This window comes from Cryptomeria japonica, chromosome 7, assembly GCF_030272615.1.
Source record: "Cryptomeria japonica chromosome 7, Sugi_1.0, whole genome shotgun sequence".
NCBI lineage: Eukaryota > Viridiplantae > Streptophyta > Pinopsida > Cupressales > Cupressaceae > Cryptomeria > Cryptomeria japonica.
In genome coordinates this window covers 651,433,873-651,458,512 of record NC_081411.1, presented here as the reverse complement: position 1 = coordinate 651,458,512, position 24,640 = coordinate 651,433,873, and the positions used below count along the sequence as shown (strand labels likewise).

At 37.5% G+C, this 24,640-nt stretch overlaps 1 protein-coding gene across 1 annotated transcript in view; it reads right to left on the bottom strand.

The window, feature by feature from the left end:
• Positions 1-207: 207 nt before the first annotated feature.
• Positions 208-24,640, bottom strand: part of LOC131856892 (uncharacterized) — a 59,894-nt gene continuing 35,461 nt past the window's right edge. Inside the window, exon 6 of the mRNA XM_059208848.1 lies at positions 208-293. Coding sequence (XP_059064831.1) covers positions 208-293 — 86 coding nt within the window. The remainder of the gene's footprint in view (positions 294-24,640) is intronic.

Genomic DNA, 24,640 nt, shown 5'->3' with positions numbered 1-24,640 from the left:
TTGCATAGGGGAAGGCCCTCTTGAAGGCGGCAATGTAGCAGTGTCTGCATTAGACCGGATATCAAGCACCTGTGAATCCTGGGTAGTAGCATCTGAATCAGTTAAGACCTTATCAGCATCGGAAACAGGGGTTTCCATATCACAATGTACTTCCTCGGTGTCGAAATCAAGAATGAGATGAGCGGCAGGTGGCTGAAAGTTCTTCTTTTACCTTGACCTGGTAACCCGACCACCAATAGAAAGTGCCTCTTCAGTGTCAAGTTTTTCTTCTTTAATCTTTGTCTTCCTTTTTCCTGCAACAGAAACAATGATGTTAGTTAAAACAGTAGTTTTGCTTGCGATCTTCCTCTTTCCATTTTTGTTTCTTGAACTAGTTGCCCTTGCCGGATGAAATCGGCAACTCCTAAGCCAATTTTTTGTTTGCGAATTATGTTGAAAGTGCGTGCATGTACGCTATCTTCCATCTTTTTACTCCAGTCAACTTCTAGGAGAGGTTCATTATGTATCCATTCCATAAACTCTGAATCCATTACATCTTCATTATCAGTAGTGACACCTTAGGTATCCATTGGCAATTTCATGTCATGAATCTGTTTCAGAGTCAACCCGGACCAACTCCTCTTTCTCACTTCAAACTCATCTAGGCAATCCTCCCAATAATCCTCCAATTGGGGCACATGTTGATTAGGCACTATCATTTTCACATATTGGGCAATAAAACCTTTACTATCAAAGTTATCCCTTTTCACAAAGGTTTTCAAATGAAATCTCTTAAACTCTAACTCAAGATTTAGTGCATCAGAAACAAACGTACAATTGTAATGGCCTAAATCGATAGGAAAAATTCCACTTGTGTCAGAATCTTCACCATAATCCTTTGCAACATAAGCTAGCTTCCTGGAAACTTCAATCAAAATACAGGAGTCCGAAATATATCTAGGTAGCCTAAAGCGTTCACCTTTAAAACCTCCAACCCTTATGTAAGTGAAGTGATTTACTAGTTCAACCGCTTCTGCAGACATTCTCCTATGAAAGTTATCTTGTAATTCAAAGGTCAATCTCCCAGCAAAAATGTCATTCCAGTGAAGGTAATTATCAACATGTCCTTTTAAAGTCAAATGGGGGTGATGCTCATAAATTTTAATACCTTGAACCCATTTAGCATGGAATAATCCAGGCCACTCCCTCACACAAGCTAGCATATATAACGGGTACGAAGACATATAGAAATTTGGCATCCCAGGATAATTGCTCAAACCCTCATGCAATCTTTCTGCAATAACGGTTCCTCAGTCAATGAACCGATTTTTGTCTAGAGTGACCTGGATGAAGAAATACATCCAGTCTTCCCAATAGGAGTGTGAATTTCCCTTAACTCTGCTCAACAATATTACCAAATCTCTTATTCCAGGAATCAAATGCTCTTGGGTTAAGGGTCTTGGCAACCTTGAGCCCGCTAAGCCAATTTCGCGCAATAATAGTTCTGTAATACTGCTTTTTCTCCGAACAAATTCCATAAGATTTTCCAATAGTCCAATCTTCGTAGGGTTCCCGATGTGGGATACCCATGGCAACCATTACCGTCTGTCTATGAATGGACAACAAAACCTCACCATTATTTTTCCTTATGCATTTGTTAGCTTTATCATAGTGGTTCATACATTCTAAAAGCAATTCGGGACAAGGGGCAGTTGTGGGAAATGAGGCTGCTTCTAATAAACCGCATTGTGCAATATCTCTCATCACAGAATCTGTGGCTGGGTTCCGTATTCTTTCTAGGAAATCATCTAAATCTAATTGAACTAAAGTTGTATCACCTAGCTCTGGTAAGGAACTTACAAGGGAAGAAGAGTTCATTAATTTAAGTAGAGTGGGCCTCATGCTTAACTCGTGATTTTTCCCCAATCAACCCAGACAAATCCACAAATGACAAACTCGACAAGACAACTGCTCAATTTAAAAAGTCGAGAAAATCTTACCCATGATTACCACGAATTGTCCTCATTACTCTTCACTCATGCGACCTCACTCTGAAATAATCGCGTTCGAGCATGCATTTAATGCCAAGTCACTTTGTATCTAACAATACAGATCTTCATGCCACGCTTGCCATAAATGACGGATTTCAAATCATTAAAGAAAGAATATTCCTCTTCTTTGTCGTCATTAATCATATCTTAAAATCTGCGCCGCCACCTCATGACAAGTCACATGATCTCCAAGAAGTCTAAACATCGAACTCTGAATCTTGAGGAATAATCGCGACACAAAAACATAAACATGACAAATCATGAACTTTCAACCTTGAACCAAAAAGGTTCAAGTTCAAGGTTCAAGCAATGCTAAATACTAACAAAAACTAAAGAAGACTTAAAGCTGCGTGGGAGGAAAAAACTTTTAATACGACGCCCGTTGAACTTTGAACCTTGAACCAAAAAGGTTCAAGTTCAAGGTTCAAGTTCAACACAATGAAACTTAAAGACAACAACAAAGGCTGGATTACATGGGAAATTCAAAGCACATGACTCGACCAAAGGACCAGATGGGGACATGACTCAATAAGGCGACATATAGAATGGAAATTTTTATATGTGTCGCCAACAATCATCAACAAAAACTTCAATAACCAAGATGTCATCATTAGTCACTTTGTAGTATAAATTATTGTCAGCATTACCTTTAGTGTATCCAAGCTTCAAAAGCTATTTGTCCAATCTAGCATACTAAGCTCTAGGAGCTTGTTTTAGTCCATATAAAGCTTTCCTTAACCTACAAACCATGTCATTGTTATCTGTCAAAGAAAATCCATCAGGTTGTTCAATATAAACTTCTTCTTCAAGATCTCCATTCAGAAATGAACTTTTAACGTCCATTTGATATACTTTATAGTTCTTGTGTGCTGCAAAAGCCAATAAAAGTTTGACTGCCTCAATTCTAGCTACCGGTGCAAAGGTTTCATTGTAATCAATTCCTTCTTTCTGTGAATATCCCTTACACACTAATCTTTCTTTGTTTCCGATTACCTTACCATCTTGATTAAGTTTATTTCTGAAAACCCATTTAGTTCCAATTACATTTTTGTCTTTAGGCCGAGCAACTAATGACCAAGTGTTACTCCTTTCAATTTGTTCCAATTCATCTTCCATAGCTTTAATCCAATATTTATCTTCACATGCCTCATTAATTGATGTAGGTTCAATTTGAGAAATAAGACATACCTCTTCATTTTCCAATCTTCCTCTAGTCATAACTCCTTGAAATTTATTTCCAATTATCTGACTTTCGGAGTGGTTCAATCTTACATAACTAGGTGTTTTTACTTGTTGTTGTTCTTCAGTAACTGTTGAATCTTCAGATGATGTCGGAGTAACTGGATCAACATTTTGTACCGTTGTATTCACAGTAGGTTCATTTGTGATTATCTCTATTGTCGGTTCAAAGTCCATGTACCTTGAATTTCCTCTAAACTGCTCATCAATCTTCACATTTGCACTCTCAACAATTTTCTGCAATCTCTTGTTAAAACATCTATATGCCTTTCTCTTAGATGAATAACCAAGAAATATTCCTTCATCACTTCTAGGATTAATTTTGCCAATATACTCATCTCTTTAATATAGCATTTACTTCCAAATATTCTGAAATATTTAAGAGTGGGAGTATTACCAAACCATAATTCGTGAGGGGTCTTACCGATTTCACCTTTGATGTGAACTTGGTTGAATGTATATGTATATGGTGAAAATGGATAACAATAATAACAATATTGAAAGACTAAACGGATTCAACCACAAAACGCTAGCCTAACAACAACAAAGATCCACCATAACATATGAAGATTACCTAAGACAATGCAAATCACAAGAAATCACAAAGATTATACCATCACATGTCCAATAGGGTTTGGATCTCCATTCTTCCTATCTCCATTGATCTTGCTTGATATATTTGCTCTCAGATTTTATATGCACAAGAGCTCAACAAAGAACGGAATGTAGTTGCAAGTAGGATCGTAGTGTAGTCAATTGATCAAGTAGTTAGGGTTTGATAGTGAAGAAGGCATCTCCTTAAATAGAAGACACAATATGAAATGGAGGGATAAGATTGGGAGGTGTAAAAGGAGGTCGGCTAAGATTAGAGGGTAGGTAGAAGAAATAGTAAAATAATGAAAGAGGTAGGAAGTGTATGAATTAAGAGATGAATGACATGTGTCATGTGTAGAAAAGGTTAATGAATTAATTAAATAAATAAACATTTATTTAATTAATAGAAGAAGTGGGATCAATTAAATAAATAAGATATTTATTTAATTTAGGAAAATGATAATTTAAATAAATAAATGTATTTATTTAAATGAGAAATAAGGCTAGAAGAGGATAAATGAATTAATTAAATAAATAAGGATTTATTTAATTAATAGAAGAATTAGGCTTAGATAATTAAATAAATAAAATATTTATTTAATTAGACATGACAATTTTGGGTGTCTACAGTATAAACTATTGTATTGACCACTTCTCTCCAGTATATATGAGGTAGATTTTCTTATGATATCACACTTCTAGCTGCATCCAAGATAGTTATGTTTTTCCTTTCAACAACTCCATTCTGTTGTGGTGTCCGGGGTGCTTATAATTGTCTTCTTATCCCATTTACTTCATAGAATGTATTAAATTCCTTAGATGTGAATTCACCTCCTTGATCTGATCTCAAACATTTGATTTTCTTTCCAGTTTCATTCTCTACCATCACCTTGAATAGTTTGAATTTCCCAAATACTTCAAATTTCTCCCTGAGAAAAGTAACCCAACACATTCTAGAATAGTCATCAATGATTAGCATAAAATACCTATCTCCTTGTATACTTCTAGTTCTTGCTAGACCACATAAATCAGTATGAAATAAATCAAGAACATTGTTAGACTTCTCTGGAATACTCTTGAAAGTGGCTCTAACTTGCTTTCCAAATTGACATTCCTTACATACCGGATTGTGAGATTTAACAATCTTAGGTAAATCTCTTACCGCCTTAGTAGTACTGATTTTCACAATGCAATCAAAATTTACATGACAAAGTCTCTTATGTCATAACCAACTTTCATCAATATGTGCAATTAAACATGATTTCTCATTGTTGTTCAAATGAAAGATATTACCTCTAGTCTGATTACCGGTTGCAATTTCCAAGCCAGTTCTATTTAAGATTTTGCATTTACCATTCTTGAATTGTAACTGAAATCCTTTCTCAACTAATTGACCAACACTCAAAAGATTATGCTTTAAACCTTCTACATAGTAAACATTATTAGTATTGTGCTTACCATCAAAAGATATAGTTCCTTTTCCTTTGATCATACAAGCTTTATCATCTCCAAATCTCACTAGACCTCCATTGTAATCCGGAAAGGTTAAGAATTTACTCTTATCACAGTTATGTGATGTGAACATCCTGAATCAATAATCCATTCATCCTTATCTTCAACTTTAGCTGCCAGGGCCTGCTCTACTGGTTGAACAGAAGGTGTCGGTTGATCTTCTGTTATAGCAACAAAATCGCATCCATTGTTTGTCGGTTCCTCATCAAAATCATCAGTAACTCCTTCATCAGCATAATAACAAGATTTGTCTCTATTCTTCTTGAATGTGTATCTCTGATAATCAGGGTTAGGTTTATATGTTCTTTTAGCTTCTTCTCTTAATCTTGCATGTCTATTAGGACATCTAGAAGCCATATGACCAATCTTATTACAGTTAAAACATTTAAAGGGTGCTTTACCTTCATACTTACTTCCAACTGGACCTTTAGGCATTTTTCTTGCAAATAGTGCTTCAAGCTCTTCCAGTTCTTCATTCTCCTTCCTAATATCTTCAAGTTCTTTTGCATAGAAGGCTTTCCAATCAGATTTCTTAGATGATGATGATAATGTTGCAGATGATGATGATGCTTTGAAAGCTAGATTTGTCTTAATAGTAGCAACAAGACCAAATTCCTCAAGTTCAAAAGCTGAAAGTTTTCCAACCAAGGTGTCTCTAGATACTGATGCATTAGGCATTGTTCTCAATTCATTTATAGCAGTAACTTTCATTTAATATGTCGGTGGCAAAGCTCTTAAAACTTTTGAAACAATCTCATGTTCACTTAAGGTTCCTCCACAACATTGTATACCCAAAACAATTTCATTTACTATTTCCATAAAAGCATAAATTCTTTCATCTTCTTCCATTTTCAGATTTTCATACCTGACCCAGAAGCTTTCAAGTTTTGCAATTTTGACTGTGGAATCTCCTTCATTCAATGTTTCCAATTTGTCCCAAATAGCTTTAGCAGTAGATCTATCTGACAATCCCATGATTTGTTGATCTGATAATGCGCTCAAAAGTGCTTCTCTTTCTTTGCAATCATTTTCCTCATCTTTAGCCAAGTTGGGTGGATTAGGTTGACCTTGAGTAGGAGCAGTATAACCATTCTTTGTAACATCCCATATGTCCCTTCCAATGCAATTCAAATGTGTCTCCATCCAGATCTTCCATATGCCATAGTTGGTTCCATCAAGTTTTGAATTGTCCTTCCTGAAATAGTTAGAAGACATTGGATCTCCTCAAGCTGTTAAAAATCTGCAAAAAGAGAACTAGGCTCTAATACCAATTGTTAGGTCCCGGAGACAACTGAGAGAGGGAGGTGAATCAGTTGTCCAATAAATTCAACCAAAATTAACTTAACCAAAACTTAATGCTTAATACCGGTAAACCAAAATTTATGCCGGTAGACAGTTTTATCAGTTAATTGCAGTGTCGGTAAAGATTAATGCATGAAATAGAAAGACAATAACATCACAATGCATAACACAAATATTTGTACGTGGAAACCCTGTAAGGGGAAAAACCATGGTGGGAAGCCTTACCCACAATCAAATGATACTTCTACAGATAGTATGTGTGTAAAATAAGGATTCTGCACATGCAGAAAAGCCAACTGCCTAGAGCTCACTTCTCAATCACAAGATGAGAGTCACACTGACTACAATTGGATGGTTAAATCCAATGATAATTTACTACTCAAAATAGCATCTTCATATGCTGGATTTAGTACCGGTTAAGTTCTGATTGCCATCATGAAAACCTTCCTTCAACCTTCAAATGATGTCTGCATGTATATCTCTGCTTATTTTTGCATATACCTTATTACTATTCTTTTTTTAAATCGCATATCAATCTCATAAATGAGATCTTATATTTATACCATAACCTAAGACCAATTGAATAGGGTGGCTCACTTAAAAGATATTACAATAAAATCAATTACAAATAAATCGATATCCGATGCATGATGTCGGCTCAATGCATTTACAATAATAATAAATCATCTCCATAATGTGTCGTGCTGATCTTTAATAGATATGCTTGCCGGTGCATAACCTGGACCTATTTGTTGGTAATAGCAAATATGCAAACCCGAACAAACCAATAACCAAATTTCCAAAACCAAGTGATTGAATAATGTCTTTGACATAACCAAGTAGTCTCCAAGTCATTCCAAGTGCTAGTGAACAACATAACCTGACGGTGAACCAAATACCGGTGATTGTGCATAATTCACTGACTTGTTAGTGAACAAAACCAAAGATCTCCAAGTGCTGATAAGGTTGACAAGTGTTGACAAGTGTTGACATCAATGAAAAAACCATATCAACATATCCAAAATACCAATAGTATCCTCTTCCTCCACCTGGTGGCTCAGGCATGGGATATGGTCCAAGAAGTCGATCTCTAGCTAAGAACAATTTGGAATAGCAAATAAAGGAATTACAAAATAAAATGGAGGACATTAATACACCAAAGCCAGCTTACACAATGAGAGACATATGTCCCTATCCATTTGACAAAAGCATTCCAATGCCTCCTTTTCCTACACATTTTGTGACACCTAAGTTTGATAAGTACAAAGGCAAAGGAGACCCTAAGGCACATATAAGACAACTTTTCACAGCTTGCATTGAGGTAGCAGCAGAAGAAACATATTTGATTAGATTGTTCCCACAAAGCTTAGGTGATCAAGCTATGGAATGGTTCTCCCAACTTCCACCTAGAATTAAGTCATGGGGTGATCTAGCAAAAGCTTTCATACAACATTTCTCATATAACATAGAGACCAATATATCAGTTACCACTTTGTGCAACACCAAGCAAAAGGATGGGGAGTCATTTTCATCATTCTTACAAAGATGGAGGAATTTAGCCAGCAGATGCTCTTGTGAAATTCCACAAAAAACAAATGGTAGAGATGTTCACACAGAATGTCCACAGAGAAATTGGTTATGACTTAAGACAAGCTTGTTTGTCCACTTTCAAGGATGTCATTGAAAAAGGCTTAGCAATAGATAAGGTCTTAATTGAACAAGGAGTCATTAAGATATTCAAAGAAAACAAAGAGGACTTTAAAGGAAAAGACAAGCCACAATTTTGGAACAAGAACAAGAACACAGTAGATGATGGTGTTGTCGATGCTAACACAGTGAGACCCAAAATCATTCTTTCTGGATCAAGTTCTACAAACAATCAAGTGAATACTCAAACAACTTCAAAACTACGAAGCAAATACACCCCATTGGGAGAACCACTTGAATCGGCTTTCAAGAAGCTAGTGGAAAACAATATAATAACAATTCTAGACAATCCTCCATTTCAACCAAAGGTCAAACCAAATTCATGGAATGATGATGAGTACTGTGAATATCACAAGAGCAAGGGACATAAAACAGGAAATTGCCATCGCTTGAAGAACATCATGATAACTTAATGATGAACCACTAGTACCAAACCGATACTGAGAGGGGGGGTGAATCAGTACAAGCACAAATACAGTCCAAAACTGGTTTGACAGCAAATACTCCAAATGATTGAAAAACAGGGATACTAGTAAAACAAAGTGCAACCGGTAACATCCAGTACAGCTCAATCAGTCATGAACCGGTCACTCAATAAGATTTCCTCTTAGCTCAATACTACAATATCATTATATTCTCATGCATAAACAGGTAAACCTGACCATCAGATCTTCACAATAGTGAGTTCAATATGTTTTATAGACAGGCTTAAAACATAGAACCTTCATGTGCTTAACAGGTAAAACAAAGCATCACAAGACAAAAGCATTTCACATGACACACATATTTTTCACATGGAAACCCAACTGGAAAAAACCATCCGGGGATGAATACCCACAAGCTACTTTTTGAACTCTTTAGAAGTCCGCTCTGTTAGGAGCCTTGTCTGGTTAAGGACATTACAATAGGTTCTGGTAGGAACCGATCCTGTTAGGGATCACCCGATTAAGGGATACCTGGTTAAGGGTTAAACCTGGTAGGGTCACCTTGTTAGAGGATTTCAAGAACTCAATAGCTGAAAGGATCTCCTAAGCTCTCTAGCTTCTCAGAACTCATTAGCCTCGAGTTACCTGGTTAAGGGATTTGAATGAAGTCGGTTAAGACCACCCGATTTAAGGGATTTTGAATCAAGCCAATTAAGGCTACCCTGTTAGGGGATTTTACAACTGTTGAAGTGGTTAGAGATCAACAGGAATAACAATGATCTGTTAACAACACTCAATGCTAATGCAGATCTGTTTAGGCTCCTCTTTTCCTTCTGCACATTCACTTTGTAGTTATCTCTTCTCTCCTTTGGTCTGGCAAGAATTACGTATCACTTCCTTTGGATACACACTCACAACTTTTGCCAACAACTTCAAAAAGAAACACAACATCGACCTTATAGGAAACATACAGGTCGGTAGCAAAAACCCTAAACCCTAAACCTGTTAGGTTAAGCAATTCAAATGGTTCAATCTTGACTGTTGAATCATACTGCATTAAATGCAACAATCTTGAATCAATCTCAAGACATTCTCCATCTTCCATTATCCACCGATTTCTTGGTGGCTGATAACCCATCACGTGTTATCCCGTTTGACAGACTTCGCACAATCCTGAGGTAGATAGGAATAGTCTTCTTCATGCAAGATCCTTCACGCGCATAGAGCTTACGTGGCAGCACGATCTGTCCTCCATCACACTGCTAACTCATCACACAAAGATCACCGATTGAGTCACATAGACTTGAGGTACTCGAACCGGAAACCCCGAAGTGGAAGCTACCTACCAACCAGTAGTCATACAATGCTTCCATGTGCCAGTTCCCATTACTATATGCTGGTTCACCTTGAACAAATGTGTTGCTTCACTTTGGCATATAAACCAGTTCATACATATGACGGTTCCTCTCTCTATTCACCTATCACATGTGTTGGTTCACACCATGTCTCATATTGACATCAATGACAACATACAATATCATTATGTCTTCATGTTGGTTCACATAATGCCATGCCGGTTCACATAATGCCAACAATCTCCCCCTTTGGCATTGATGGAAATATACAAAAGATATCTTCTTTGCTTCACATATTCTCCTCATTTGCTACAGATATCTTTTCGCTTCACTCCTTCTCCCCCTTTGACAACAATGCCAAAGTGGAGGTACAATCATCTCTATTTCATCATGTTGCTCACCCTGAGGAGTAGCATCCTTCAACACACCAATCAACCAAAAATTTGTCTTTCCAGTACCTGATTGATGTGGAACAATCACTTTTAGTTCACCTCCTGAAGGGGAAACACCCCTAATTCACCTCTCAAATGCACAAATGTTGTCTTTGGGAGAGGCTTGGTGAATATGTCTGCTAACTGCTCCTTACCGGACACATGCTCCAATGCAATCTCTTTATTCTGAACCTTTTCCCTCAAGAAATGATACTTAAGCTCAAAATACTTGGTTCTAGAATGTAAAACCGGATTCTTTGATATATTGATAGCACTTGTGTTATCACAAAATATACTTACCAGTTCAGATACAGGGATCTTGAAGCCTTCCAGTACATGCTTCATTCAGATTGTCTAAGTGCAGTTCATGAAAGCTGCAACATACTCCGCTTCCGCTGTAGACTGAGAGATACAACTCTGCTTTTTACTCATCCATGAGACCAGTCTACCACCGAGAAAGAATGCACCACCGGTTGTGCTTTTTCGGTCATCCACATTACCTGCCCAATCAATATCTGTGAACACTTTCAAATTGAAATTATTGTTGTATGGGTACCACAATCCATAGTCAACTGTTCCCTTCAGATACCTAAGAATCTGCTTGACTGCAATCAAGTGAGATTCTCTTGGACTCTTTTGGAATCTTGCAGTAATGCCAACTGCATGTGCAATATCTGGTCTTCTATGCACTACATAATGCAACGTACCAATCATTGATCAGTATTCCTTCTCATCAACCAGTGCAGAATCATCCTCTTTTGTCAATTTGCAACCGGTCACCATCGGTGTACCAACCGGTTTGCTATCTTCCATGCCAAAAGTCTTCAACACCTCTTTGACATATTTGGACTGAGTGATGAAGATTTTATCTTCCATCTGTTGGATCTGCAGTCCAATGAAGAACTTAATCTCCCCTATGAGTGACATCTTGAACTCTTTCTTCATCTCATCAGAAAACTCATGACTCATCTTGTCATCTCCACCAAAGATGATGTCATCAATAAAAACTTCATAGATCAAGATCTGATCTCCTTCAGACTTCAAGTAGATATTGTTATCTTCACTTGTTCTCTCAAATCCAATCTTCACAAGATGGGAATGTAGGCGCTCATACCATGCCCTAGGTGCTTGCTTTAGACCATATAATGCTTTATGTAGCCTACATACCATGTCACTGTCTTCAGATAGGGCAAACCCATCTAGTTGCTCAATATACACCTCCTCTTCAAGTACACCATTTAGGAATGCAGATTTTACATCCATTTGATATACCTTGAACCTCTTAAAAGCTGCATATGCAAGAAGCATACAAACTCCTTCCAATCTGGCTACAGGAGCAAAGGTTTCCCCATAGTCTTCTCCTTCTTCTTGAGCATATCCTTTGCATACCAGTCTGGCTTTATTCCTAATCACTGTGCCATCCTCATTCAACTTATTTCTGAACACCCATTTGGTGCCAATGACATTTTTATGCTCTGGTCTGGGTACCAAGGACCATGTACCATTTTTCTCTATCTGGTCAAGTTCTTCTTCCATTGCCTTGATCCAGTCTTCATCTTTATGAGCCTCTTTGAATGACTTAGGCTCAAATTCAGAGATCATACATGAGTTTTCTCTGATCTTTCTTCTGGTAAGGATTCCTGCATCCTTATCACCTATGATCTACTTGGGATCATGATTCAACTTGACATACCGAGGAATGGTCTTAACTGGTTCTTCTTGCTTTTCTTCTTCATCCTCATCTTCATCAATATCAACATTTACCGGTTCAGGAACACTGTTACTGGTACTCGGTTGACTGACAACCGGTTCCCAGAAGGTTGCAACCAGTTCATTTATAGCTTGCTCACTGTCGGTTTCCTCAGTCTTCTCAGAGGATTCATCAACTCTTACATTGATGCTTTCCAAAATTCTCTGAGTCCTATTGTTGTAGCACTTGAAAGCTTTACTCTTGGTGGAATATCCTAGAAATATTCCCTCATCACATTTAGCTTCAAATTTGCCCTGATGTTCACTCCTCTTGATGTAACATTTGCTACCAAATACCTTAAAGTAGTTAACCACAGGTATCTTACTGGTCCAATACTCATAAGGAGTTTTGTCCTTACCCTTTTTGATGAGTACCTGGTTCATAGTGTAGACTGCAGTGCTCACCGCTTCTCTCCAAAAGGTGTGAGCAACCTTTCCTTGAATCAACATGGTTCTAGCTACTTCAACCACCGTCCGGTTATTCCTCTCTGCTAAGCCATTCTACTATGGAGTCTGAGGGGCAGACAGCTGTCTCTTGATGCCAAATTCTTCACAATACTTGTTGAATTCACTGGAAGTGAATTCCCCTCCTTGATCAGTTCTGAGACACTTGATCCTTTTACCGCTTTCCTTCTCCACTAATTCTCTAAAAGCTTTGAATTTCCCAAAAGCTTCAGACTTGTCTTTCAAGAATGTGACCCACATCATTCTTGAGCAGTCATCGGTGAGAATCATGAAGTACCTATCACCCTACACACTTCTAGTTTTCATAGGACCACATAAATCGGTATGCACAAGATCAAGCAAGTTGTCAGCAGTCAAAGATTTACCTTTAAAGGTTGAGGAAGACATTTTCCCCAATTGACATTCTCTACACAAGGTATTATCCGGTTTGCTCAGCATCGGCAACCCTCTAACTGCCTTGATCTTACTAGCCTTCGCAATGTTATCAAAGTTCACATGGCAGAATCTCCTATGCCATATCTAGCTATCATCAAGCTTAGCCATAAGACATGTACTTATATTTGCATTCAGATGAAATAGGTTACCTTTAGTCTGCATGCCGGTGGCTACCAATTTACAATCTTTACCTTTGATTCTACAAACTCCATTCTTGAATTGCAGAGTGAGGCCACTGTCATTTAGCTGGGAAACACTTAGAAGGTTGTGTCTGAGACCATCAACCCAGTACACATTGTCAGCACTACTCTTTCCATTCAAAGAGATGGACCCTCTACCTTTGACCATGCATGGTGCATCATTGCCAAAGCGAACCACACCACCATCATACTCCTCTAAGGATAGAAACTTGCTCCGGTCACCAGTCATATGGTGAGAACAACCACTATCAATGATCCACTCATTGGAATCATCAAACCAGGAGACAAGAACCTTCTTGTCTGCCACATCTTCCTTTACAACAACAAACACAATGTCTTCATTCTCTTCATCTTCTGATTCCTCATCTATGACACCTTCATCAACTGCCACAAAACAGTTTCTCTGGTTTCCTCCTTTGAATTTCTTGAACCTTTCCGACTTATCCTTGTTGTCACTATTAGGACAGTTCATAGCGATGTCCTATCCGGTTACAGGAGAAACATTTCAAAGGTAGCTTACCTTTGTATTTACCAGTTCCTTTTGAGAATTTCCTGGCAAGAAGTGCTTCAAATTCCATCAGAAACTCTTCATCCTTCCTTTCTCTGCTCTGATTAGGTTCCCCACTAGTGCTAGCCTCTTTTCCTTTTCTGGAAGGTATAGCAGAGGCTCTAAAAGTTGATTTTGTCTTTTGAACACTGCCATCAAAACTATTCAGCTCATAGGTTGTCAACTTGGCTATGATGGAGTCCAAGGACACCTTAGACTTGTCAATTGATCTCAGCTCCTGAATAGCAACAACCCTTATTGCATAGACCGACAACAGGGATCTCAGAACTTTACTTACCACAATGGAATCTTCTATTTTGCCACCTGCACTCTTTATTTCTCCAACAACTATTTTGATTCTTATTCCATACTGCTGAATGGTCTCTCCTTCAACCATCTGCATGTCTTCAAACTTCCCTCTCAGGCTTTCTTCCTTAGCATGTTTTACATGCTCATCACCACCATAGATATTTTCAAGAGCATCCCATACCTCTTTGGGATTTGCCTTGTCCTGAACATCAATAAACTCAATGTTAGATAGACTACTGATGAGGGCTTCCATGACTTGCCCATTTTCTTGTATCTCTCTCTTTTGGTCATCGGTGAGAGTACCAGTAGGAACAACATATACATTTTCAACATAACTCTAGTGTTGAACACCCGTGCTTTTGATGAATATCTTCATCCTGTCTTTCCATATACCAAAATTTTCCCTGTTAAACTTTGGACCTTCCCTCTTCATCATTTGACTAGGATCTTTTCCTCAAGCGGTTAAGCTTACAACACAGAGGACCTGGAGCGCTCTGATACCAATTGATAACTCAATGATGAACCACTAGTACCAAACCGGTACTGAGAGGGGGGGGGTGAATCAGTACAAGCACAAATACAGTCCAAAACTGGTTTGACAGCAAATACTCCAAATGACTGAAAAACAGGGATACCAGTAAAATAGAGTGCAACCGGTAACATCCAATACAGCTCAATCAGTCATGAACTGGTCACTCAATAAGCTTTCCTCTTAGCTCAATATTACAGTATTATTATATTCTCATGCATAAACAGGTAAACCTGACCATCAGATCTTCACAACAGTGAGTTCAATATGTTTTATAGACAGGCATAAAACATAGAACCTTCATGTGCTTAACAGGTAAAACAAAGCATCACAAGACAAAAGCATTTCACATTACACACATATTTTTCACGTGGAAACCCAACTGGGAAAAACCACGGTGGGGATGAATACCCACAAGCTGCTTTTTGAACTCTTTAGAAGTCCGCTCTGTTAGGAGCCTTGTCCGGTTAAGGACATTACAATAGGTTCTGGTAGGAACCGATCCTGTTAGGGATCACCCGGTTAAGGGATACCCGGTTAAGGGTTAAACCCGGTAGGGTCACCTTGTTAGAGGATTTCAAGAACTCAATAGTTGAAAGGATCTCCTAAGCTCTCTAGCTTCTCAGAACTCATTAGCCTCGAGTTACCCGGTTAAGGGATTTGAATGAAGTCGGTTAAGACCACCCGATTTAAGGGATTTTGAATCAAGCCAGTTAAGGCTACCCTGTTAGGGGATTTTACAACTGTTGAAGTGGTTAGAGATCAACAGGAATTACAATGATCTGTTAACAGCACTCAATGCTAATGCAGATCTATTTAGGCTCCTCTTTTCCTTCTGCACATTCACTTTGCAGGTATCTCTTCTCTCCTTTGGTCTGGCAAGAATTACGTATCACTTCCTTTGGATACACACTCACAACTTTTGCCAACAACTTCAAAAAGAAACACAACATTGACCTTATAGGAAACATACAGGTCGGTGGCAAAAACCCTAAACCCTAAACCTGTTAGGTTAAGCAATTCAAACGGTTCGATCTTGACCGCTGAATCATACTACATTAAATGCAACAATCTTGAATCGATCTCAAGACATTCTCCATCATCCATTATCCACCGATTTCTTGGCGACTGATAACCCATCACATGTTATCACCGTTTGACAAACTTCGCACATTCCCGCGGTAGATAGGAATAGTCTTCTTCATGCAAGATCCTTCACATGCACAGAGCTTATGGGGCAACACGATCTGTCCTCCATCATACTTCTAACTCATCACACGAAGATCATCGATTGAGTCACACAGACTTGAGGTACTCCAACCAAAAACCCTGAAGTGGAAGCTACCTACCAACCGGTAGTCATACAATGCTTCCGTGTGCCAGTTCCCATAACTACATGATGGTTCACCTTGAACAAATATGTCGTTTTACTTTGGCATATAAACCAGTTCATACATATGTCAGTTCCTCTCTCTATTCACCTATCACATGTGCCGGTTCACACCATGTCTCATATTGACATCAATGACAACATACAATATCATTATGTCTTCATGTCAGTTCACATAATGCTATGCCAGTTCACATAATGCCGACACATCATACAAGATCTTATTGATAGAGGTGACATCGAGATCGAAGGATATTCATCCAATCAAGAACATGAGATGTTTAAGGAACCATTCCTTAAACATGACAAGGGAAAAGCCAAAGCCACAGATGAGCAAGCCAACTATACAAAATCCTCCTATAACTATGATTCAACTGTTAATCATATTTCGATGGACAATTATGTCTCTACCATTATCATAAAGGAAAAAATGCCTGAAAGTTCTACCCAAAGACCCAAAGTTGTCCTAAAAGGCATTGGATCTTCTTCTGAATGTAATGTTACAACTCGTTGAGGTAAAGTCATCCTGCAAGGTGCTCCAACTAAAACCACCGCTTCCTCAGCAACCAAACCTGAGTACGATTTGGTATAACATTTAGGGAGGCCACCCGCGCTTATCTCCATGCATGAGCTTTTATGCATATCCCCCGCACATAAAGCCATCCTTGATAAAACTTTGAGAGAAACTTTTGTCCCCACTGATCTAAACGTAGACCAGTTTCAAGCCATGGTGGGATACCTTTCCGTTCCACATTCTCTCACATTCACTGAAGCTGACAATGCCTCTGTAAGCCAACCACATAATGCACCTTTACACATTGAATCCTTCCTACACAAACATCAAATAAAATGAGTCCTGATAGATGGAGGAGCCGGTCTAAACATTTGACAATTTAATACTCTTAAGCAATTGGGATATTTTGAAAAGGCTGTGAATTCTACACATGCAATCACCATCAAGGCATATGATGATGAGGAACGCTCATCCAAAGGCACAATCACCTTACCTCTCAGAGTTGGGCCAGTTACTAAGGATGTGGTTTGTCAAGTCCTTGATCTAGATCTCACATACAACATTCTCTTGAGACGCCCATGGATTCATGAAATGAAAGTTGTTCCCTCAACATATCATCGATGTATCAAGTTCCCACACAATGGAGTTGAAGTGACCGTCAAAGCTGATCCAAACCCATTCATATATTGCAACAATCTGTGACCTAGATCAGAAATAACAATCCCAGTCAATCGAGAAGAAACTCCATCATCAACATATGTGGATCCAGAATCCTTAAAACCTTCTACATCAAAACAAGCAAAGATCAAAGAAAAGTTTAAGATTAAAGACATGGGATGTGGTGAGTATATCTTTCATGTTGATCAACTCCCACTATCTCCTAAGGTATTCAGTCGACAGGAACAATCTATAAACAATTTGCAAGGAATTTGGTGTGAACCACCTAGTGTTGTGGCTACTAAGTCTAAATGCAAATCTCCTCTAGTGGTGCAAGCAGCTCTTGATATCAATAGTCCTAAGAGTGGTTCCAAAAAAGAATCTATTGAGCATATCACCAACCCTCTTGAGAACTCACATTGCTTTAGCATTTCATCCACTCATTCCATTTCCACTCTCCCAGACTTGGATTGACAAGAATCACAAAAACCCTTACTAATTGGAGATCAAAAATCAAGCTTTGAAAAGAAAAATCTAAAATTAAAAATAAAGAAAAGTCCTTTAGTCCAAATCAAAATCAAAAGCTATTGGACTCTGAAAAAATCAAGGTCAAAGATAAAAATCCTATAAAGCAAAAAGAACAAGAGTTGATCTCCCCTAATATAAAAATAACTGGGGGCAAAAGTTCTAAAATTTCAAGTCAAAAAGAATACTTGTTGATCCTAAGTCTCCATCATGTCATCCTACTTTCACTTATTTTCGCAATCACAAGCCTTCATAACTCATCCACTTGTTTCACACATCCATTCCCTTCTAGTGATACATCATGGACCCTTAATGGAGCTTCCTTAAAGGACTTTGTTATCAGGGATGCCCAAACTTCTTTAGGTGACATGTGTATGGGCCTACATAGTTCACACGCTAGCAACTCTATCTCAATTCCTTTATCAAGGAAGATAATCAAGGGAGCTACACATCATTTAGTCAAGGAACAATGCATCTACAATCATAACATGAAGCCTCACACATTTGAGGTAGGTGACTTAGTTATCAAAGAAAATCCTAAAAATCAACAGGACCGAGAGAAGAAGGGCAAGTTCGAACCAAATTGGCTTGATCCTTACATCATCACAACAACCTATGGATCTGGTGCATATCAGCTCTCAACCCCAGAGGGTGAACCTTTGGAGGATCCTATCAACAGCATGCACCTCCACCGGTTTTACACATAGCTCTTTAGAATGTCCTAATTCAAAAATACAAAAAAAATAAAAAATAAATAAAAAAATAAAGAGAGATAAATTTGTCCAACGGTGAAAACCACTTTGGTGGCGCCCTGAGAAAGTACCATGGTGAAAACCGGGTCACCGACGCCATGTGCAGAGACATTTCTCCTCCCTCCTTCATGATTCCATCTCATCCTTTCACTTTGCACACACTCACAACCTATCCATCCATAATAAACTTACTCATTCCCATCATGGCTTGTTATTGATCTACCTAAGATTGGTTATACACTCATAATAATCCCTCCTTTTCACCCTTTCCATCCATAATAAATCAGCTCCTATCTGTGGCTAAGGAAAATCCTAAGTGTAGTGATGGGTGTGGCACTAAGAGCATCCCACGTTCCAAGGAGTACAGTTTCTTCCAATTTTCTTCAGTCTATCTGCGCACAATCCACAATAAAGAAACACTTGTATCATGGATCCATAATAAAGTTCCATTCTTCTTCACAATAAAGTATCAGTTTCATGGATTCGGCCAGTTTCAAATAAGACATAAGCAACAACAGGCTTCAACAAATCAAATCTTTCAACAGACTCAGATAACATTATGGTTCAGTGCTACTTATCCTTTTGTGAAGGCAAACATTGTGACGGCAATCAAATAGACTTATACAAGTGACAAGAGACACTAAACTTTAGGACTATAGTGGATGTTGGTGTCGAGTCTTGGTTTTCTTTTGATTTTTATCTTTTTGGTGACATGTCTTTTAGCTTTTCCAGGATGTCTCTGACTAGAGATTTTATCTCCAGGATGTCTTTGAGTAGAAACGCGAGGATGGGGTATTGTCACCTATGTTTTTTCTTTGTTGTCTGTGGATTGTCTCTTAGTAATGCTATGACTTGTCCAAGGATATGAGGACACTATGAGTCTAGTGTGAACTGGGGCATTCCTTGTTTGCGATTGTTTGATCTCCATGCAAACTTATACAATGACTTTCCAGGTCGAACATATACCTCGATTGTCATAACCTAATTGCCATAATAAAGCTTGTATACACATAAAATTGGCTAAGTGATTAAATAAATATTATATATTTATTTAATGTTTATTCTTCTATTAAATAGTTAATTTGAAAAGATTAATTTATTTAATTCATTTCATGTCTTTCTATTAATTAATATTTTATTAATTAATTCATCTATTTTATTCCTCTAAAATAATTAAATATCAAATATTTAATTATTCCTCTAACCAAGTTAATTAAATATCTAATATTTAATTATCTCCTTCAATCAATTAAATATCTAATATTTAATAGCTATTCTCCTATCCTATAGTCTCAAATATTAAATAATTTCTTAAATTATTTAATCCCCCTCTTCCAACTCACCTTCCATCTCCACTTCATCTTCCCTTTGCCAACTCATCAAACATGTGGCTAAGGAAATTAATATTTCTTAAATATTAATTCATCATTTATCTTCAACCACCAAATTTAATGAATATGGTGTACGTACACATATTTCATAACCATCTTCTATATTCTCTCCAACACCTCCTACATCTTAGGAAGGACTTGAGTCCACTTGTCCTATCATGCCTAAATCTTCTCCAACCATCCCTAGATTCCCTCAGTTAGCAACCTAGTCAAGGTGAGATGAGTGACACTTGTCTTCTCCTTCCCCCTTTTTCTCAACCTTCACCTTTTCTCACAGCCATCCAAATCTCCAGATCTGATCATGACCGTTGATCTAAGCCACATCATCTCATCCTGTCAAGGTCTATAAAATCAAGAGATTCAGTTGAGAGAGAGTTAGACTTGAAGTGCATTTTCAAGCAAATCATATGCAAAACTTATGCATCCGTGAGATTTAATCTTGAAGCAAATAGAAATTATCATATAGCATAATAATTTTAGCATAATCATGTAGTATTGCATATCATAGCATCAGTTAACTACTAGTTATCAGTCCATTCTTCATATGCCATCTTGGAAGCTATCAGTGCATTGTCTGAGAGCACACCATCTGCAACCAGGAACAATGGAGTTAGGACACAATGAGACATAAACCATGAAGGTAATATTAGTATTTTTATTTCATATGTATTTCATGTAGTTTCATTGGTTGAGTTTGGATTTCCTGTAGTATTTCCATTTGTATTTTGTGAAACTAACTTGTTGCAGGTAGCATTCTGAGGATGAAATTCAAGTCAACACATTTTGGCACCCACCATGGGGCTCATGGACCTCGCATATATCTTTAAAAATCTCACAAAAAGTAAAATTAATGCATTTGTAATGCAGATTCACACATGTGTGAATTCTGACAGCACTTTTGTTCGATAGGTTAGCGCATTTGCATCACAGGTTAGCGCATATGCCATGAAGGTTAGCGCTTTTGTCTAAAAATCTATGCATTTGCATTGTCGGGTAGCACTTTTGTCTTCTAGGTTAGCGCTTTTGTTCTCTAAATTAGCACTTTTATTAAAGAAAACACGCTTTTGTATCCGCAGAGCAGCGCTTTTATAGTCTAGGTTAGTGCTTTTGCTCTAAAGATTAGCGAATTTGAGGAGAAAGATAGTGCATATGTTAGAATAGCGCTTTTGTTTCCAACTAACAAAATTTTCTTGCAGGTCCGAATGTCCAAGAAATTAGATTTTTCAAACTACTAACATGCATGTGCAGGATGGTGTTTAAGGCAAATTTTATGCATTTCCTCATCTAGTTAATTAAAGGCCTTATTTTGGGAAGTAATATATCATGTCTTGTTCATTTAGTCTAACTAAGAGGATAAATTGACAGCATGCAACTTACATTTTTAGTAACTTCTCTAAAATAGTTGCACATAGATTTTTAAAAAGCCTAAAATAAACACCATGCTTGTTGGAGAAACATCTCCAAATAGGACTTATCCAACAATTGCTTTGAAAAGGTTAAAAAGAACACTTATATTTCATGTCTCAAAAGTGGTAGGTATATGCTCTCCCCTTAATTGGGTGACCAAAAAGCCAAACCCACTCTTTTATGCTTTCTTTACTTTCAAGCAATTAAATCCTTTAGAGGGCTTGTCTTCTCGAGCTGCCTTAAGGGGGCCAGTGAGAGGGGAACGACCAAAAGTGGAAATGGGTTAATATCGAGTCCTTCCAATCCACTATAAATAAATTGTGTTTGTGATGAAAGTCCCAAACAACATGTGCTGATAAGTTCGTATCGACACTATGTTTCCCCATAAACCCTATGGAGCGTAACCTCTATAGGTTGGGAACCTTCTGTATTTACAGAGCTGAAAGTGCCGCAACATGACCGGAAGCCTTTACTAAAAACCACTTGTACTAGTTGCCAAAATCCTTCTAGTTGTTAGCGTAGGAGGTCGGACCTTTGAAGCGGCTCACACACATACGGTTCCTAGTAGAGATATAAAGTTTGCCATGGGGAGTTTTCATGGAAATTGGTGCTTGGCTGCCCCGAAGAAGTGAGTGTCGAGGGTGGAGCCAGTGGGGTCAAGCATCTAAATATCTGCTTTGAATAGCGTAGACTCGGGGAAACCCCATGTGAGATTCAACAACTATTGTCTCAACCTGCCATAAAATTTGTACTTGCTTGCGCATTTTGTTTATTAGACATTATGTCTTCTATGTCTATTACATTTTTCAAATGGTCAAAAATTGAAGAAAATTATCTTCTATGCGTGAGCAAAAAATCCAACAAATTGCTGAAAAAGTTTGATCAAAAGGGTAATACAAAAGCTTTCCAACACTTGAAACACCAAATCAAAACCAAAGTGTCAAAACGTCAGTATCAAAATAATTTTTGAAGTAGGTTTGTCTCTAAACCATCACGTATTGTCAAACTAGCTCAAACAACTAGGTCACTAATCCCACAGATTATTCCCAAGAAGTTCTATAAACATCAACATTCAACAAGCTATTGATTCAAACATCTTAAGTGCAAAAAAAATCAACATCATTGTCAAGTCTCTCATCAGGATAATCAAATCCTCTATCACGAAGCTTGATCAATCTATACTAGGTTCATAATCTTGGATATATCTTTCCTATTTTGAACCTAGGTTATATCAAAATCAGAATTGCACCAAAATTGGAATCAAACAAACTTGTAAATTGTCAAATGCTTATATGACTTTTAAGTATCACCTTAAGAAAAGAAAACCTAGTTATAAAGCTACTCAGAAAAGAATAAGATTCTTGTATATCAATCGCAAGATCTTATTAAAACATAGGACATTCCTACACTGTTTCGTCACTACTTACGTGGTTGCGGTACATAGTTTGACGGTGAAATTTTGCAAAGACATGCTTTTCAACAAAGAGACGCTTTATCACAACGAACAAACAATAGAGGTAAAATCAACAAAGCATATCTTCCTAAACCAATAATCACCTATTGACTTTGTCCTTTGGAAATTTCAACAATTTTGAAATAATCACATGCCAGTTTGGACTAGAGCTCAATACGAACAACTTAGAAAACAACAACAAATAGAGGAAGAAGATAATCCTGTATTTCAAACTTTTGGGTTTACCATTGTTGACAAAGAAGTAGTCAATAGAACCATTAGAGACCTCGAGCAAGTTTTCAAATTTGATAGGCCAATGGAAAAATTGTTGACAAAGCAAAAAGAGAAATATCTTTTGATGTTGGCAAAATCTGGAACTAAACTACCACAAGACTTTAACATAGAAAGCTTGAAACAAGATGTGGAGGCAAGTAACACCCGAAACATAGATGATCCAAATAATGAAGATGTGAACAAAGAAATTCATGAAGAAACAAGGAAAGAAAGGGATGACACAAGAAAAGAGCGTAGTGATAAAAGAACTCATGAAGAAACAAGAAGAAACTATGTGGATAATCCATTATCAAACCTTACTCAACAAATGCAAACTCTACAACAACAGATACAAGACATGCGAAATGGAACAAGCTCCAAGAAGTATTCATTAGAAGATATATGCCCATATCCTTTCGATAAAAATTTGAACATGATACCATTTCTACAACATTGCGAGATTCCTAAATATGACAAATACGATGGAAAATCCGATCCTCAGGATCACATTAGGGAGTTTTGTACTATGAGCATGGAATTTGCTCATGATGAAACTTACCTTATGCGTCTTTTTCCTAGGAGTTTAAATGGACAATCAATGGAGTGGTTTTCAAGATTACCATCTGGAATCAAATCTTTTGAAGAACTTGTGAATAGATTTATTTCACAATGCTCCTACAATATAAGGAATGAGTTAACGATGTTGGATCTCTGCAATGTTAAACAAAAGAATGGTGAATCTTTTATGATCTTCTTACAATGATGGAAACACATGTTTAATAGGTATCCCCGAGATGTACCCAATCAAGAAAAGATGGACATATTCATTGATAATCTTATCAATGAAATGAGTTATCGACTAAGAATGCAATGTCCTCCCTCTTTTGCCAAAATGATCGAGAATGGTTTGAAAATAGAGAATGCAATGGTAAAGAAAGGAGAGCTAAAACTTTACAATAATTCATACAACAACAACCAATTTTTAATCTATCAAGTCAAATCCCAAGCAATAACAATCCAGAAAACAATAAAGTCAAGTCCTTTTTCTCCAATCCTTGGAGGAAATTCACAAACATTGGAGAACCTTTGGAATCAGCTCTAAAAACTCTGCTTGCCAACAAATTGATTGTTTTGCCAGAAGCAAGAAGTTATGAACCGCTAGCAAGCCAAATTGGTGGATGACAATCATTTTTGCAATTACCGTTGGAATAAAGGACACCTAACAAATGATTGTCAGAGATTGAAACACCTTATCCAAGATCTAATCGATAATGGAACCATCATAGTGGATAGCCATAAAACAAATGAATCACACCCAGCTTTAAAAACTCCACTTTCGAATTATGACAAAGGTGAATCATCCCAATTAAAAGATGACAAAGGAAAAGCCAAAGTGAATTACACCCATACATATGATGATGTGGTAAATGTAATCATTGTTAAAGATAA